General features: G+C 39.8%; 1 protein-coding gene across 2 annotated transcripts in view; it reads left to right on the plus strand.

Annotated features, from left to right (window-relative positions):
• rnf31 (ring finger protein 31) overlaps window positions 1-750 on the plus strand; it is a 113594-nt gene extending 112844 nt beyond the window's left edge. For both annotated transcript variants that reach the window (XM_072363574.1, XM_072363575.1), the window contains one exon: window positions 533-750. In XM_072363574.1, coding sequence (XP_072219675.1) covers window positions 533-583 — 51 coding nt within the window. In that variant the 3' untranslated portion in view covers window positions 584-750. The remainder of the gene's footprint in view (window positions 1-532) is intronic.
• Window positions 751-17581: the final 16831 nt, after the last annotated feature.

Consider the following 17581-nt stretch of genomic DNA (forward strand, 5'->3'; position numbering starts at 1 on the left):
CCTGGGGAGGTGTTCCGGGCACGTCCCACTGGGAGGAGACCCCGGGGGAGACCCAGGACACGTTGGAGAGACTATGTCTCTCGGCTGGCCTGGGAACGCCTTGGGGTCCCCCCGGAAGAGCTGGAGGAAGTGGCCGGGGACAGAGACGTCTGGGTTTCTCTGCTCAAGCTGCTGACCCCGCGACCCGACCCCCGGATAAGCGGCAGATGATGATGATGATGATGATTTTAAACCTAATTTCCAGTATCATTTACATTTTACTAATTACCTCCATTAGTTGTGTGTTACAGTTCCTGCTGTGGTCCCAGTTGTTGACTGTGTTACTGAATGATCATATAAGTTTCTGAATTACATTAACTTAATTATATTAAGTTCCAATACGATTTTAATACCTTATCTTAACTTTCTGTCTTCACACAGCAAATATGTTTTGCATTCATCCAACCAAAGTCGCACTACATTTTCTAATCTTCTAATTTCATTCATAATATTTAATTTTAATACTGTAACATATTCTTTTTTTTCTCTGCAGAAACTGATGGATGAAGTACCACTTGGTGACAAAGTGCCACGTAAAAAATAAATAATGCTCTACTTGCTGTTTCCTGCAGTTGCAGTCATGTTGACCTTTCAACTTACAACTTAAGCCCCTTTCAGACATGCATGTTTAATATGTCTGATGAGCATAATATGAGCATCCTGGGAGCTAAGGATTTTGGGGTGAACATTTTCTGAATGCAATCTTTTTTTCTTTTTTTTTTCCCTTGTCCTGTCCAGCATTATGGCAGCAGAATTGTAATCTGAATACCTTTTATGCCAAACAGATTTGCTTTGCCAAGGGAAGTTTTATGAATGTAAAGCTCCCCTTGATGCCCATCAACTGCTTATTTATTTATTTTTGTTACAATATTTAACATGTAATAGTGCCGAACCGGACCGGGGGACAGGGAAAGAGGAAGAGCAAAGAAGCAAAACTGCTATACCTGTAAAAACAAAACCGACGACAATCCACGGCCTCTGTTGGGAATCCAGCCTTAGCGCCTCCAGGAGCACCTGAAAGCAGACAAGCAGAGAAAAAACAAACACATAAACAAAGAAAAACAAGCACAAGTAGCAGCAATCACATACAACACATCTGTGGATATAGATGACCTCAAATCCCAGGATGACACATTCTGAATGCAATCAGACAACGTTGAACCTAGTAACATATGTGTCATTTTCAATACTGCAGCAGTCACGTTAACAAACAGACATGCACGACAGAGGTGGTGATAGTTTGACATTTGGTCAACAGGCCATGTTGTTGAATAAACTAATAGTGCTAACTGAACTTTACCACTGCATGGTTTTCCCTATGATTTAAAGCTCCAGCACTCACTTAGTTTTTACTTACTATTATTTTACACCAGTATTTGCAACTGGTCCCATCCACTGCATGTTGTTCTGGGAAAACTGTAACTATAGAAAGACTATGAGAAAAGAAAGATGGTGCTGCAGCTTGTCATCTGACAAACAACAGAGATGGTGGTGTCGTCAGATGAAGTAAAAGATCCTGTTTTAGTCAAGTTGATAACAACTGCACTGTTACAGTAGTATTATTAAACCCTCCAATACACTGACTTCAGTTGAGCTTAAAAAGGTTATTTATTTTCAGCAGCCTCCAGTCACTTCTAGTATGTTTCCACAATCACTGCATGCTTCCACTGATATGGACTTCAATGGCAATATGACATGTTTTGGTAGAATTATGACTGTGAGGACCATAGTTAGAAAATTCATATGATCTACAGTTCAGTGTTGCGCAAATGATAAACAATGCATGCATTGTGACTCTCTCAATTAGGCTACTTTCACAGGCATGTCTGAATGAAACTGTGAAAAAAGGTTATTTTAATGTAACCAGTATCTGAACGACATCGCTTTGACAGATTAATGAAGCTATTAAGGTAACATATCTCATGCTTGAAAAAGGCTTCATCAAAAAGATAGAGAGTGACAGAAGTAATGTTTGGTTTTTGCATCACCACATGTGAGCTCGTCCTCTGGTGATGTTATAAGTAGAGAGGGGGCTCCTGCCTGAGTGGTTTCACTTGATTAGAGAGTCACTGTCGAAATGAAATATCTGCAGACTTGAGCATGTGATGTTGACAAAAAGTTTGATGTGTCAAACAATAAAGGAAAATTCATTCATTTAATACACAAGGCTTTGCTATCATCTTTTTTCCACCACACGAAACAAAAGTATTTTGGAATTTGGTGTTTGAAACTGAGAAAGCAAGTCAGCTAAAACCAGTCTAAAGATCTTGAGATTTGAAAATCAATCATAATGTAACAATGTGGTAATATTCTTGATAACATTCCAGCTCTTATCACCTCTGACTGGTGAGGAGGTGTGTAAGGCATGTAAGCTCTCTCGGGGTCATTCAACCCTGAGGGTCATTTCTAACCCACCTCACCATCTTATGGTTTATTGTGGTCTTTGTAAACTCTGTTGTTGATCTGCCATGTTCAGACGTGGTGGCACATATTCACGGGGGTCAAGAGTTCTGACTGTCATTTCCATGTTCTTATTTGGAAATTGGCACATTGTTTATAGTTATATTACTCAGTTAATCAGTGATTTAATCTAACTCTGAAAAAATTAGGGTTTTACACAATAAAAAGCTGAAAATCTCAAATATTTTATTCATTTTACATGTAAATAATGTCACATAAAATCTGAGAGTCTACACTTAAAGTCTATGTTTATTAACTGCATGTTGAATATGTCCTTGTACATTAGGACTGAGACCAAGAAGTGACTGTCATGCTGTCTGAATGACTCACTCACTCATTCTATAGTGTTCAACATGTGGTGGACTCTATAGTAGGCAGGGATAGATGGCTGCTGATGCATTTCAGACATGATTCGTCAAAGTTGCCGTGTATGTTGCGTCTAAGACTCCGACCACTAGGTGGAGTCCTGTGACGTCGTTAACCTGCTGGGCGTCACAAAGACAACATAAAAAGAAGAGCTAATAAAAAGGTACAAGACAAATCAATCTACATAGAGGGGGTCTCCGTGTGCTTCGATAAGTCCAGACATTATTACATCGTGTCAGAAGACAAAAATGGAGCAGTTAAAGCCACCAAATAGTCTGAGCTTTGAGGGAAATCTGGCAGAAAACTGGCGAACGTGGATTCAAAAGTTTGAACTATCTCATCATAGCCATTGTTAAAAAAATCATACAATTATATTATGATAAAAGCTGCAAGAATAATAGTTCATGTGATGGCGGAGGCTTCCTCCTATCTTTTGGTTCTCATAACACTGTGTAGCAAGCAAAATTGTTTTTGACTGTCTGAACTCGTTTTCCTATAAAATTGAATGGCTAGTAATGTTAGTTTCCCATAATATTGTGTGGCCAGCAAGCATAAACAATATAAATAGCAATAGTACCATTTTGTTAGCAGACAACTCTGAGCCAGCTTCCTGACAGGTTGTGCGGACTTGTCTCTTTCTTGCAAGAAATAAATGTTTAGTGTTAATCGTATCCAGCGACTCTGAGCCTAATTTTGAGAGAATTTTTCTGACATAATGGTCCTTTGATCCAGATCCTAAAATCCTTTCTACCACCCAGGATTGGAGCTGAAACCGTGCAAGGGGGATTCCAGGACTCCTAACTGAAGTCCTCTCAGCAGAGTTTCTGATAGAGGCCGGCTGCCACTGGCTGGAGGAAAGGTGACAGGATCGTTATTTTTTAATCAGTGGACAGATTCACTGGATTCTTTGTTGTTGAACTTACCAGTGGATTTATGGTAAGGAACCCTTTGTGTTACTATTGTTGGCGATAAATAGTGTGATTATTAAGGCAAAAAAATAAACTAGAAAATTTCTGAAGAAATTTTGATGGGTGCCAAGCTGCTGCCCGTCCACACAGAGACATATGAGTTAATGTGCTGAGAGTTGAAGGTCAAATTGAAGGTCAACCATTATATGATCGTAATCCAGTCTGAAATATGAGATTCTGGCTTGTTCTGGTGAAATCTGCCTGCTTTAGACACATAAGGCCCGATTGATCTGTTCAGAATAATGGAAAACATATGAGTGAATGCGCGCTATCACACTCATTTGTCTCGTCAGCAGCTGGCATGAACCTGTTAATCTGTTCAGATTAATAGAAAACATGAGTTAGTGCGCGCTATCGCGCGCATTTGTCTCATCAGGGGCTGGCGAACCTGTTAATCTGTTCAGATTAATGGAAAACATGAGTTAGTGCGCGCGATAGCTATCGCGCGCATTTGTCTCATCAGGGGCTGGCATGAACCTGTTAATAAGTTCTGAATAATGGAAATTTATGAGTGAATGCGCGCTATCGCGCATTTGTGTCGTCAGGGGCTGCCATGAAGCTGTTATCACAACTGATGTGTTGAGAGTAATGGAAACATATGAGTTAGTGCGCGCTATCGCGCGCATTTGTCTCATCAGGGGCTGGCATGAACCTGTTAATCTGTTCTGAATAATGGAAATTTATGAGTGAATGCGCGCTATCGCGCATTTGTGTCGTCAGGGGCTGCCATGAAGCTGTTATCACAACTGATGTGTTGAGAGTAATGGAAACATATGAGTTAGTGCGCGCTATCGCGCGCATTTGTCTCATCAGGGGCTGGCATGAACCTGTTAATCTGTTCAGATTAATGGAAAACATGAGTTAGTGCGCGCTATCGCGCGCATTTGTCTCATCAGGGGCTGGCATGAACCTGTTAATCTGTTCTGAATAATGGAAATTTATGAGTGAATGCGCGCTATCGCGCTTTTGTGTCGTCAGGGGCTGCCATGAAGCTGTTATCACAACTGATGTGTTGAGAGTAATGGAAACATATGAGTTAGTGCACGCTATCGCGCGCATTTGTCTCATCAGGGGCTGGCATGAACCTGTTAATCTGTTCAGAATAATGGAAAACATGAGTTAGTGCGCGCTATCGCGCGCATTTGTCTCATCAGGGGCTGGCATGAACCTGTTAATCTGTTCTGAATAATGGAAATTTTTGAGTTAGTGCGAGCTATCGCGCGCATTTGTCTCATCAGGGGCTGGTATGAACCTGTTAATCTGTTCTGAATAATGGAAAATATGAGTGAACACAGGCTGGCATAAAGCTTTTACAATAGGGCCGCCATGTTGGCTGGAGTAACTGTCAGCAAAGAAAAGCTGAAGGGTTAAAAACAACAAAAGGATTTCAAGCAGGTAATAAGTGAAAAGTCTTGACATTTCTTAAGTGTGACATTTCTAAAACTAAAAATAGTGAAAGTTTAGCAGAAAGCAAGTTGCTGAAATCCTGGTTGAAGCAGTGAAGATGAAAATAAAATAGTGGAATGATTTAAACCTTTTGGAAAAAACTGCAGAAGTCTTAGTTGAAGAAGCTGAAAGGTTAGTTGCAAAAGTGTGCAGTTGAAATATTAGTAAAAGTAATTTGCTGCAGTTTCAAAAGGCCTGAAATGTCTTTCTGAAAGGAGCTGGAGCTTTAAGAAGGCAGAAAAGTAGCTGAAAGGGATTAGTTGAACATGCTCAAATAGCTGAATCTAGTGGAAATTTATCAGAAATCAAGTGATTAATAGTTAAAATGGCTTCAGTGTAATATACAGCAGGGAGTGGAAGAGTGATGTCATCAGTGACAGCAATGTTTGTCAACAGCTGCAGCTCTCTCCCTGTATAACCTGCAGAAATTGCATTTTGGATACTATGACCTCCTGTGAGAAAACTGGAAGAGCGAGGAAAATAATTTGAAGACCGTAAGAAGCAGAAGGCTTGGAGGAACGCGGCAATGTAGTTTTTATTTCAATGGAGTGAAAAAAAATTAAACGGCAGCAGGTTGAACACAGTTGAACCTGTCTCTGGCGTTCCACCAAATTTACATTGGAGTTAGTGAGAGAAATTGAAAGGTTTCTCTCGCTTCAAGGCTCATAGCTGAAATTCTGTAAATGTGAGCTATTTAGTAGTTACATCAGCTGAAAGAGGACAAGTGTACCTACATTTTAAGGTATAATGTGTTTGTCTGAGTTAAACAGCATGAAAGTTAGAGTAATTTGTTTGAATATGAGAAAAAGTTAAAATGATCAGTCTGCCACTCTAATCTTCTCATTCATAAAAATCAGGAAGGAGCAAAAATTTTCATGTTTTTTAAACTGTCATATTTCAAAATTGGCTGAATATTTGAAAAATCTGTATAATCAGATAATAGCTGAATGTCTTGTGAACATTTTAAAGTTTGAATGGTGTCTCTAGCTGAACGTATGCTCAACTAGTTAGGTTGGAAAGAGGAAGTTTTTGAAGAGTTGAAAGAAATTGCCATTCATTTGAATGAGGGGGAAATTTGAATAAAAGTTAAATAGTTTAAAAAGTATAAAAGTTATAAACATGAAAAATAGTAGCCATCATCTCCTGAAGGAGCTGAACGTTTTGATACCAAATTTGTTGAAATCGGTCAAAGATTGTAGAACTAGTTGAGTGCTAAAAAACGTACGGAATAATAATAATAAAGGGAAACAGGAAAACAATAGTGAGAATGCCTTAAAGCATTCTCACAATAAAGAGAAACAGGAAAACAATAGTGAGAATGCCATGCATTCTCACAACTAGAAAAATAGCTGTTCCTGCGAAACAGCTGTGAGAATGCTTATTAGCTGAATGGGGATAGCTGACCATGCTAAAAAAGCTGAAAATAGTGAAAATTTAGCAGAAAGCCAGTTGCTGAAGTCAGGGTTGAAAGAATTTGAAGGTGAAAGGACAACATTGGAATGACGAACTTACTTGAAAAAAGGCAGAATTGATTGAATGTCGGAAAAAAAGTTGCAAGTCCTTGCAGAAAAAGTTGAAGGTTTAAAGAAGGAGATGGGAGAGAGGAATTCTGTTCATATTTTGAATTAATCTTCAACCCTTATAAAATGTAGTAACCAAAAGATTCTAAATAAGTTGAGAAAAGCAAAAAATTTGCAGAAATGTAGTTGCTGTAACTCTTTTCAGAGCTGGAAAATATGTGGAAGGACGTGGAGCTGAATTAGCATTGAAAAACAAACTACTGTAAAACATGTAAAAAAGAACAGTGCTGAACAATCCTTTTTAATCCAATTAATTAATTGGATTTCATTGGATTATGATTACAATGAATTGAATTCCAATTGGCTTGAATTGGACTATATTATTTAAGTGCCTTGAGATGACGATTGTTGTAATCTGGTGCTATATAAATAAAACTGAATTGAATTGAATTGAACAATACAGTGTAAAGAAGTTCAACTGTTAAACAAATATATATTTAAAGAAGCCAATATGACTATTGGTATGTACTCTGATATTAGAAGGAAAGGAATAAATGCTTAAACTGGACAAATCCAGTAAGATTAATAATTGTTCAGTTTTTATGAAGACGACACAATAATTGTTTTTTAAAGCATAAGAAAAAATTTAATAAAATATTAACAATACAGCCCATTTTTTTAATCAGAAGGTATATTTTTGGGTTATTACAAAACCTCACAAACACAAGGTTCTGTCATGTTCTGTTATGGATTTTAAATGTCCATTATCATGTGATAATATTTCAACAATGATATTATTAATCAAATGTATATTCTTATGTTAATCTTTTTTACAAAAAAGAAAACTTGCAAAACTACTAATATGAACATTTATTATAATAAAAAATTATTCCCAAAGCAAAATACCAGCTGATACCCCACACTAAGACAGGATTCACTCAATTGTGTGTTCCATTTCAAAAGTGTGTTTCTTCATCCATTTGCAATTTTTGGGGGTCTTTAGAATGGCCAAATAAAATGTTCTATAATCTGTTCTGCTATTATTTGTTTCCATACGATGGACAATTGAAAAATATTTTACTTATTAAATAATAACCTGATCATCAATGCAGGTAGCCATGATGGAGAGCATTCCCAAATGTGAGGAATGCTCTCCATAATGAGTCAACACAACGTGAGTGTGAGTCCTGTCTTATTCCTGCTATAATTATTACTAAATCCATCCTATCCACTTACTTCATGTGTACATTTATATGCGATCACTGAAGAAGTCAGTTTATTTACTTTAACTACGTCATTCTCTCAGTGATAACCAAAATACAGGAAAACATGAGGGAGAACAAAAGAAGACTAATACACTGTTCTGAAACATGAACTAAACATGCTCTGCTTTAACAGATATTAAAAATAGAAAATATCCATGAAAATAAAACAGTCACATACATAAGTATAAACTCAAACAGGTAAGATGACTCATTCAGGATTTAGAAAACTGCTGAATGGATCACAGTATCTTACTGTCAGTGATAACTTCACATGTACAGACACACATGGTGAAACCGGCAGCTTTGGTGAATGACACAACATGTGAGTTTCAACAACAACAGAAGTTTGTGGGTTGAGGGGATAAGCTCTGTCATTTGGTAAAGTTTGGTATCCAACAGTGAAAGTAATGGAATGATCTTCTTCGTGTGGAAAATATAAAAGGACAAACTTAAATATATCAAATAAAAAGTTATTATTTGGATTGTAAGTAGTTCTATGTGAACATGTTCCAAGAATATTTCTTTACGTCTCACCCTAAAACTGTTGGATATATTAGATAAGAAAAAACAAATAACACAAAGAAGACAAATAAATTAGTAAAAAAACTAAATTCCCATTATTAGTTTCTGTGATCATATTGAAAGGCAGGGCTGAACAGTGTAAGTCACCAATATCCTGTATCATTTACATTATTACTTATTGTCCAAATACACTGATAAACAATGTTTTTATCAGTGTTTCATTGAACACTGATAAACAAAGATACAACAATCTCAATGACTCACAGTTTTGTTCAGCTGTATCTCTAAAAGCTTTTCACATGGTGCTCAGTCCAGGGTTGATGTTCACACTGGTTCATGTGTCCAACTCCAGCTCAGATTGACTAAAAGTCAGATTCAATCTGTGCATTAATCATGTTATAGTGTTGCACAAAGATCTGAGTCACCTTTTTACTAAAATGACAAACACAGGAACACTCACATCTTTACATGTGGCCTGTGTGATCTGGGGGTCATTCTGAAAACATCTGTGAACACCAAGAGGTTCAGTTTTCAAGTCTGTATGTATGACCAATGTCTTTACATTTATATTAGCTATATATATATTAAGAGTTTATATTCGCCTGGTCTAACTGCACAATGTGGGAAGCCTTTCTGATAGCATCATACCAGCTGATACCCCACACTAAGACAGGATTCCCACAATCATGTGTCAGACTTCAACAGTTTATGTTTTCATCCATTTTCATTTTTACAGTTGTTTAACATTGAGAAGATTTTTTTATTTGTTTAGAATATGGTGGAGAGTTGAGAAAAGATCAACTTTTAAATAGCAACATCATCAACAATCTAATCAGGTGACCAAATATTACACATTGCTCTCCATAATGACTCAACACAACCTGTGTGTGAGTCCTGTCTTATTCCTGCTACAAGTACGACTGAATCAGTTCTCTCTGGTGTGCTCACGAGTACATTTGCACACGACATCTGAAGGAGTAAAACCTTCTACTGAACAGTGACCAGATATGAAGAAACACACTCATGCATTGTTCTGAAACATGAAATAAACAGAGTCAGTGTGAAGATGTAAAGTGTTCTCACCATGTGACCTTTTTCATTTTCACTGGCTGCTGAACTGCTGCCTCCATGTACCTGCTCAGTGTTCGCTGCAGCACTGGAAAGATGGGTACAGTCCTTCAAGAGGAAACCAGGAGTGTTTTTACCTTTGAGCCTCATTATGAAGGCCTGATGCTGCACAGAGGACCTGCTGCAGCTTTAGCTGACGCAGTGGGAAATCCTCTCTCCTGATGCAAATCCTCCTCACAGATGGCAGCTAAATAACACAGTAAAGCACTTATTAATGTGGTTAGAATGAAACATGTCATAGTGACAGCTTTTATTTAGTAAAACATTTATAATTCTGCTTTGATTCAACAATAAAACTACAGAAGATCAGTGCACACGTTGTAATTACTGGGAATGTTGATCAAAGTTAGTGCATCAGTGTGTTACTGTGATGAACAGAATCAACATACTTGCATAATTTTGCCCTTCATCGTGAGGAGGCCCTTGGTCCCCTTCACCTCCTTTATGGATGTGTGTGAAGACGGGGGAAAGACCACCAACCAAAGAGTCAACAGCAGTTTGTCTCTGCTGGAGAGGAAGATGATGACATGCAGCCACGAAGGTGGAACTGATCCTGAGGAAACAACACAAGACAAATATTGTCATGAACTTTAGTCTTTAAAAAACCAAAGTGAAAGGTCACATGATGCATGATAAGTATATACCTCGAACACTGCTGCAGAGCACAAACCATCTCCTGTCAGTGAGGTTTAACATGTGGATGTTTCAGAAGTGTTGATGATAACTTTCTGTTCATCTGTGAGGGTCTCAGCTATGAAGGATTCACAGGACAGGAAGGCCTGAAGAAAGACAAGGGAACTGTGAATTAGATACTGTGGTCTGTAATATGAATGAAGAGATTCATAATCATGATATTAACAAACGAATAAACAGCATACTCAGAGTATTTCAGTTAATATTTTGTCTTTCCAAAGGGAAGATCTCCACTCTACCTTCTGTCAGCTGAGAAGAACCCTGGTCTCTGGCAGGAGGAGGACATGTCTCTGTGTGATGCAGCAGTGCTGAGTTCACTGTTGCTGGTGGTCTGAGGCAGCATGATGTGTGGTTTTTCTCAGGGTCAGCCAGGTGGTCGGGTGAGGGTTAACAGGGGCCATTTTGTCCTCTGCTTTGAAGAAAGACTGGGATGGCAAGATGTGGAAGTTTCTCTGTGATGGCTCTGGTTTGGACTGACAGTTCATGAAGATGATGTTGAAGTGTGTGTTGTTGTGCTGGAGTTGGTGCTGGAGGATGTTGTCATGGAGGATGTTGTCAAGGAGGATACAGGAGAACATGTCTCCTGTGTGGAAGAAATAAAGCTAAACATCTAAACAGTTTTAGTTATAAAACATAGTTATAGTTCTTTGATCGCCCACCCCACCCCCAACCCACTTTGCCCTCCACCCCAGTGGGGTATCAGCTGGTGTTGTTGGTACATCAGAAAGCATGTGCTGCACGTAGAGCTCATGCTTTCTGATGTTTCTTCTATATTCTGGTAAATGTAGCAGCTTTTATAGAGCTGCTCAGACAGTTGTGGCCTGTGCATTTATCAACCCTGACCCAACCCACCCAGATAAATGCACAGGCCACAACATGTTGAAGTTCCTATAAATGTATTTATATTATTCTATATGTATAAATATTATGATATACTGTGTTATATATTATATTACTTATAGTATACTATATATATACTATATAGTATATAGTATAATAGATACTATTATTTTATTATTACGATATTCTATATTATACATTATATTATCAGTGTTATTTTATTATTATTTGTATAATTTATACTATTTATATTATAAGTATTGATATAGCATATGAGTATATATGATTATATACTGTATTATTTGTTATTATATTATTGATATCATCTGTCTATATAATATTATATTTATATTACTATAGTCTATATTATACATTATTATAAGATGTAGTTTTATTATTATTAATTTAATATCTGTAAATTATCTAAATACAATTCTGGAAAAACATCTATTTCTGGAAAACTATCAGTGTCTGAAAAATGTTCAATATCGGGTAAAATGTGTCTTTCTGATTAAAGTAATTAAATCCCATAATTTCATCCAACAGTTAAAAAATGAAAACACCAAACTGATACTAGTGTGACACCAAAATCAGATTATCTTCAGACAAATACAAAATACATTAAATAGGAACAGACATACCTCAGCCGTCAGCCTAAAACTCAGATAACATACAGAGAGTCGTTCAAAGTTAATACTCAGTATTCTCAGCAATCATCAGCAGGCATCATCTTAAACACATTTTGACTTTATCAAAGCATTGTAAAGAAAACATTATTACCTCTTCACCAAAAATTCAAACTTCAGACGATAATTTCTTATATTTTCCATGATTTCTAAGACTCACCGACCTCTTCACGGTTCACTGGTGGACAGGACACAGAACACTGGGTTGTGATAGCTGTAATACGTTCTCATGACACCTGACTGGAGACATCGCTGTGGCTGGGAAATGAAAATGAGATCAAGCAGTGTGTTCTTGTCAGTGGTGGCAGAGGTGATCAGCTGTACATATCCCTTAGACTGAAACAGTTCTAGAATTGGCTTTGTTGACCCGTGCAGCTCATTCTCATTGAAGTCTCCACACACAATAACAGGGTGACAGTCCAACACCTCAAGTGCATCCAAAAGGCTTACCAGGTTTTCCAGGAACGGTCTCAGACTGTAGTCAGGAGGTCTGTACACAGCTGCAATCACTGCACAGAATGGAGCCTCAACCTTCAAAGCCACAAACTCAAGATCAGTCACATTATGTAAATACTGTCTTTCACGCACCTGGATGTGGTTTCTCACATAAACAGCAACTCCACCACCTCCTTTGCTGGCCATCTGAGGATAGTTAGTGTAGGACGTGTGTCTGTTGCGTTTGAACATGTTGTAGCCGTCCAGCTGAAGACTTGCAGGTGAGTCTCTGTCAGACACAGAACATCTGCTAGACACAGCTCATGATGTCTCTTGATGTCACCGATGTGAGATGGCAGTCCCTCTGTGTTGTGATGAACAAGGGTCAGAGTGTCGGGTCTGTTTACTGTTTCTCTCACCTGAAGAAGAGGCATCATGTGATCCACATGGGCTTGTCTCATGGTCTCGAGCGCTGCAGTCACTTCAGGATTGGCGTATATTTTCTTTTCATCCAAATCTAGTAAATAAAGACCACTGAGAGACGTCACTCTGCTGAGAGCTACATAAGCCATACCTGCTTCAAAGATTTTCTGCAGTGACACCACAGCTGCACGTGTTGTGAGGCCCTGGGTTTTATGGACAGTGCACGCGAACGCCAGCCTGACAGGAAACTGTCTACGTACCACTCCGTTCTGTTTCAGCTTCTCCTCTGCTCTCTCGATGTAAACCAGACTGGCAGATTCTGGAGCTCCACTCTGGTCTCTTGTTACACCGGTCTGATTATCCATCCTCAGGCCCAGCTTAGTGATGTGTTGATCATCCTCAGATGTCACTACGCTCATCAGTGTGGCAAAAGCACCGTTAACCAGACCATTCTGAACATCAAAGTTTCTGGTGAGCATGACACGAGCACCTTCAGCAACTTTCAGAGTGTCTGCTAAATCATTTCGACCTCCCTTACATGGCGTGTCTTTTCGTGCCATTCTGCCTGTTCGGGGATCTTTCTGGAAGTCATCTGCATCTATCGTTATAATATTGGAATGGAACAAAGTCAGTGTTGCTGAGTTGTGTTCATCAACCAACTTATTTGTGGGGAAAATGTGCAGAACCTCAGTGGGACAACGAGCTGGTTCAGTGATGGCCTGTGACAACAAATCTCTGTCAGCCTGAGACAGCTCATCTGCCTTTTGTTTCACCCGAATCCTGTTCAGCACGTCTGCAAAGGCAACATCATCTTTCTGTCTCATGATCTCAGTCAGAGTGATCATCTGGAAATGTTCCTGCCACAGGTCAATATCTGCTGGATCGTGCACACAGAGCGGTTTAGACTGTCGCACAGGTGGCAGCTGATAAAAATCTCCAACAGCTAAAACTGACATTCCACCAAAAGCTCTCTGATTGCCTTTGATCTGTTTCAGTCGTGCGTCTACATACGCAAAAAGAGGCTTTGAAACCATCGAGATCTCGTCGATTAGAAACAGTTCAGATCTGAGTTCATCCAGTTGGTTACCAAGTCCTTGGATTGGTGGTTTCAGACTGCGTGGAAGCTTCAGGAGGGAGTGAAGTGTTGTGCCACAGATGTTGAAAGCTGCAGTTCCAGTGAAAGAAGACAGTAAAACAGTTGGGTTTGATATGTCAAACTCCTCTGAGTAGAGCTGCAGTTTGCTCAGTATCTTAGATGCCTCTGAGTAAATGCATTTGATCAGGTGTGACTTTCCTGTTCCTGCACCACCGTTAACATAGAAGAAAAACTGCTCTGGATTTAGGCCACACACAAGTTTATTGCACCAGTCTCTGATCGCATAGAACACACAGGCCTGCTTCTGGTTCAGGTTCTGATACATCTGTCGTAGCACAGCTGGATCCATAGCGGGGGGTTCTCTGGTGGCTCTCATTTCTGTTACAGCATCAGACTGAGGACAATAGTCGGGCACATTTTCCTGTTCATCGTCTGGCTCTCTTTCCTGCAGTTCATCATCACACTGCAACCTCACAACTTCAGATTCAGGAGCAAGATTACACCATTCATCAATCACATGGTCTCTGCTCTCCTCAAACTCTACAAGTGCATTCTCAATCTCCTCAGTGTTTTTCTCATATTTGTCTCTGTTTGCTTTGACAATACTTTTCACACTCTCAGGACGGTTTGAGCCTGGTAGCTGGACACAGCCAGAGCTGTAAAAAGACTCGTAGGTCGGAAGATCGGCACTTCGTATTTCATACTCAGATCGGTGAGGAAGGTACAGTCTCAGTAATCTGGCATAAAATTGCTCAGGGTGTTTCTCCTTTGAACAGTGGTAATATCTGATGACAGAGGGCTTATCATTTTTCCTCCTTTGGACAAATCCCAGCTCATTCAGAAGTGGTAAAACACCATCACGCTTTGAGTGGTCTGCACTGACAAACCTGCAGGTAGCAGCAAAATCAGCCGAGCACATCTCCTCATACTCTGGTGTCTCAGGTCTGGCTTTGTATTTGTCACTGAAACTCGTCATCCACACATTACAAGACTCTGACGGGGTGTCCTCCAAGAATGACATGGGGCGGCTCATTTTCACTGGATTGTCATCAGTAGGAACGAACACAACACTGCGTGAACACTTTTTCATCTTTATTCCACATGCACGAGTCACACACTCCTGAGCACTGATCTCTCTCTTTTTTGAGTAAGCCTGCATGACAGCTCTCATCTCATCACACTCATTAACTCTGTCCATGTTGGAATTCTCCATGACAGTTTTCAGGTACTCTGACAGACCACTTTCCTTCTTTGTGATGTATTTGGTCAGATACTGTATACACGAGTACGCATTCAGAATGAAGGACACATCGATGTTACTGTCCCAGGCTTTAAGCAGATGTGGGTTGTACCCGTTTATCCAGCAGTCTTTGGGATCACGCTTCAGGTAGATTGCAGTCTTTCTGTTCATACTCTGAAGGCACCGTTCATACTCTGCCAGCGTCAAGTTGCATCGAGAGAGGACCTGCTCTAGACTCAAGGAAGCAATTTCAGGTTGATTCAGCAGCTGCAGCAGAGGTCTGAGTTTGCTCTTTGCAGTTCCAGTGTTATCATCCTCACCGGGTCTGGTGATCATTGTGTTTGTGCAGGGTGGCTTTGGAAAACCAAACCGACAACCAGAGTTCACACTCTTGAAGCAGCTCCTAGTGTGGTTCTTACTGTGCTTCTGAACTTCAGAGACTTTCTGGAACAGTTCAGGTTGTGTTTCTGGGTCAGGCAGTTGTGCTGAGATGTATCTGTCTACAAAATCACACACAGTCTGATCATCACAAACATCCAGTTCAGGTGCTCCATCAACCCAAAGCATTGCATGAATATGTGGACTTCCTCTGTGCTGAAACTCAACTCTGTAGAAAAAGTCAATCACTTTCCCCAGTGGCTGAGCATCTGAGAGCAGCAGATCTCTGAATAGTGCCTCAACACGCTTATCAAACAAACGCATGCAGGTGACAGGGTTGGATCGCAGAATCTCACACTTTACAGTCCAGTCAAGTGATTCAAAATCAACCTGTTCTCCTTGCTGTCTCTTTATTGCTTCAATAACTTCAGGCCATCTGAACTCAGCAGCTGAAAATGTGCAGAAGAACGTCGGAGTTCCCAACTGTCTGATCATGGCAAACAGATCTTTAGTGGTTTTCTCCCAGTATACTGGAGTCCCTCTCAGTGGCTGCATGAATCTGACTGCATCTTTATTTCTCACCAGTCTCTCAACCTCTCGTTTGTCTTGTAACATGCCCGAGGTTATCATGCGTCCATCTCTGGTCATTGTTTTACCTTTTCTCAGCTGTATCGTCATACTGTTATTAGCCAAGTGTATCTCTATCACAAACTCTGCAAAGAACAAGTAGTTTGGGTCTCTGGCAAAACGATCATCCACATTAAAAAGCCTTGACTTGAAATACCCACTTGGACTGACTTTAATGTGTCTCATTTGGTCCAAAGTGTTCTCACCCGTAGGAAATTGTACAGGGAATGACATGGATTCCAAATTTGGAGTCCTGAAGAAGCTAACTGGACTATTTCTCTGGGCAGGTGCCACACAATAAGTGTTATCACTGTAACAGAGGATCTCTTCTGATATGTCAAGAGGCTAAAGGCATGATTCTAAAGCAAACCCTCCATTTGGCAGATCACCTTCATCTCCATCATCTCTCTGCTGCTGTGGTTGTTCACATTCACAGTTCTGATCATTTTCAGGTTCATTTTCTGCCTCACACAGTGCATTTCTCTCACACATGTCAATTTCCATCAAATCTGCATCATCATAGTCATCCTGCCCCATGCTGACATCACTATCCTCATCATCATCCTCATCAGGAAGTGTTGGGTCACAGAGTTCTGCTTCATCTCTGATAGTAACGTCCTGATACTCTGGATGAACCTGCTTCAGTTTCAGTAATGCAGAGACTAGTTTAGACCAGGTTACTGTCTGAAAAAGCTGATGCCCTCTGTAAGACAAACGTCTTTTCAGTTTCACTCTCATCACCTGAGACTCACTCCTCAGTCTGGGTAATGCATTGACTGTTTCTTGGACCTCAGATGGCACACACACAACATTTCCCCTGATCAGTCTTTGTCTGCCTCTTGGAAGAGGAATGATCTTAGCAAACGGTATGCACTTAGCAATCAAATGTCTTTCCAGAATATTCAGATCTGACAGTTCGCTGGGAATTTCAGACAACTGGAGTTTATTAGCTACTGCGAGGTTTGGCATGCATCCTTTTTTTAGATGAGCGTGGCACGTGTGACAAATCCACTCTTTCCTTCTCTCATCAGGAACTGTGCATGGTTCATTTCTGCAGGCTTCATCACAAACATGAACATACTTTCCTGTCAGACACTGTGAAACCACATTTGGATTTTTGTCATAATTTGACCTTGTGCAGGTTCGTACCTGGTTGGGAAACGAGGCCTTATGACACACAGTGCAGACATAAGTGGGACCAGCCTTAATATTAGCTCTGAACACAGATATGGCTTCATTGATCTGCTCTCAACTGTCTCGTGTTGCAGACTCTGTGCTTCTCTGGTCTCTGTTTGAGTGTTTCTTTTCATTTGTCTGTATTTTCTTTTAATGCTCATAGCACATCTCACATTATGCATCATCCTGAATGACTGACTGTTCCTGTATCTGTTTCTCATGAGTTTTTTCATCAGCTGTCTGTGTCTGATTCTGTATAGTCTGTCATTCGCA

Source organism: Leuresthes tenuis, unplaced genomic scaffold (assembly GCF_036924035.1).
Source record: "Leuresthes tenuis unplaced genomic scaffold, fLeuTen1.0.hap1 SCAF_14, whole genome shotgun sequence".
Lineage (NCBI taxonomy): Eukaryota > Metazoa > Chordata > Actinopteri > Atheriniformes > Atherinopsidae > Leuresthes > Leuresthes tenuis.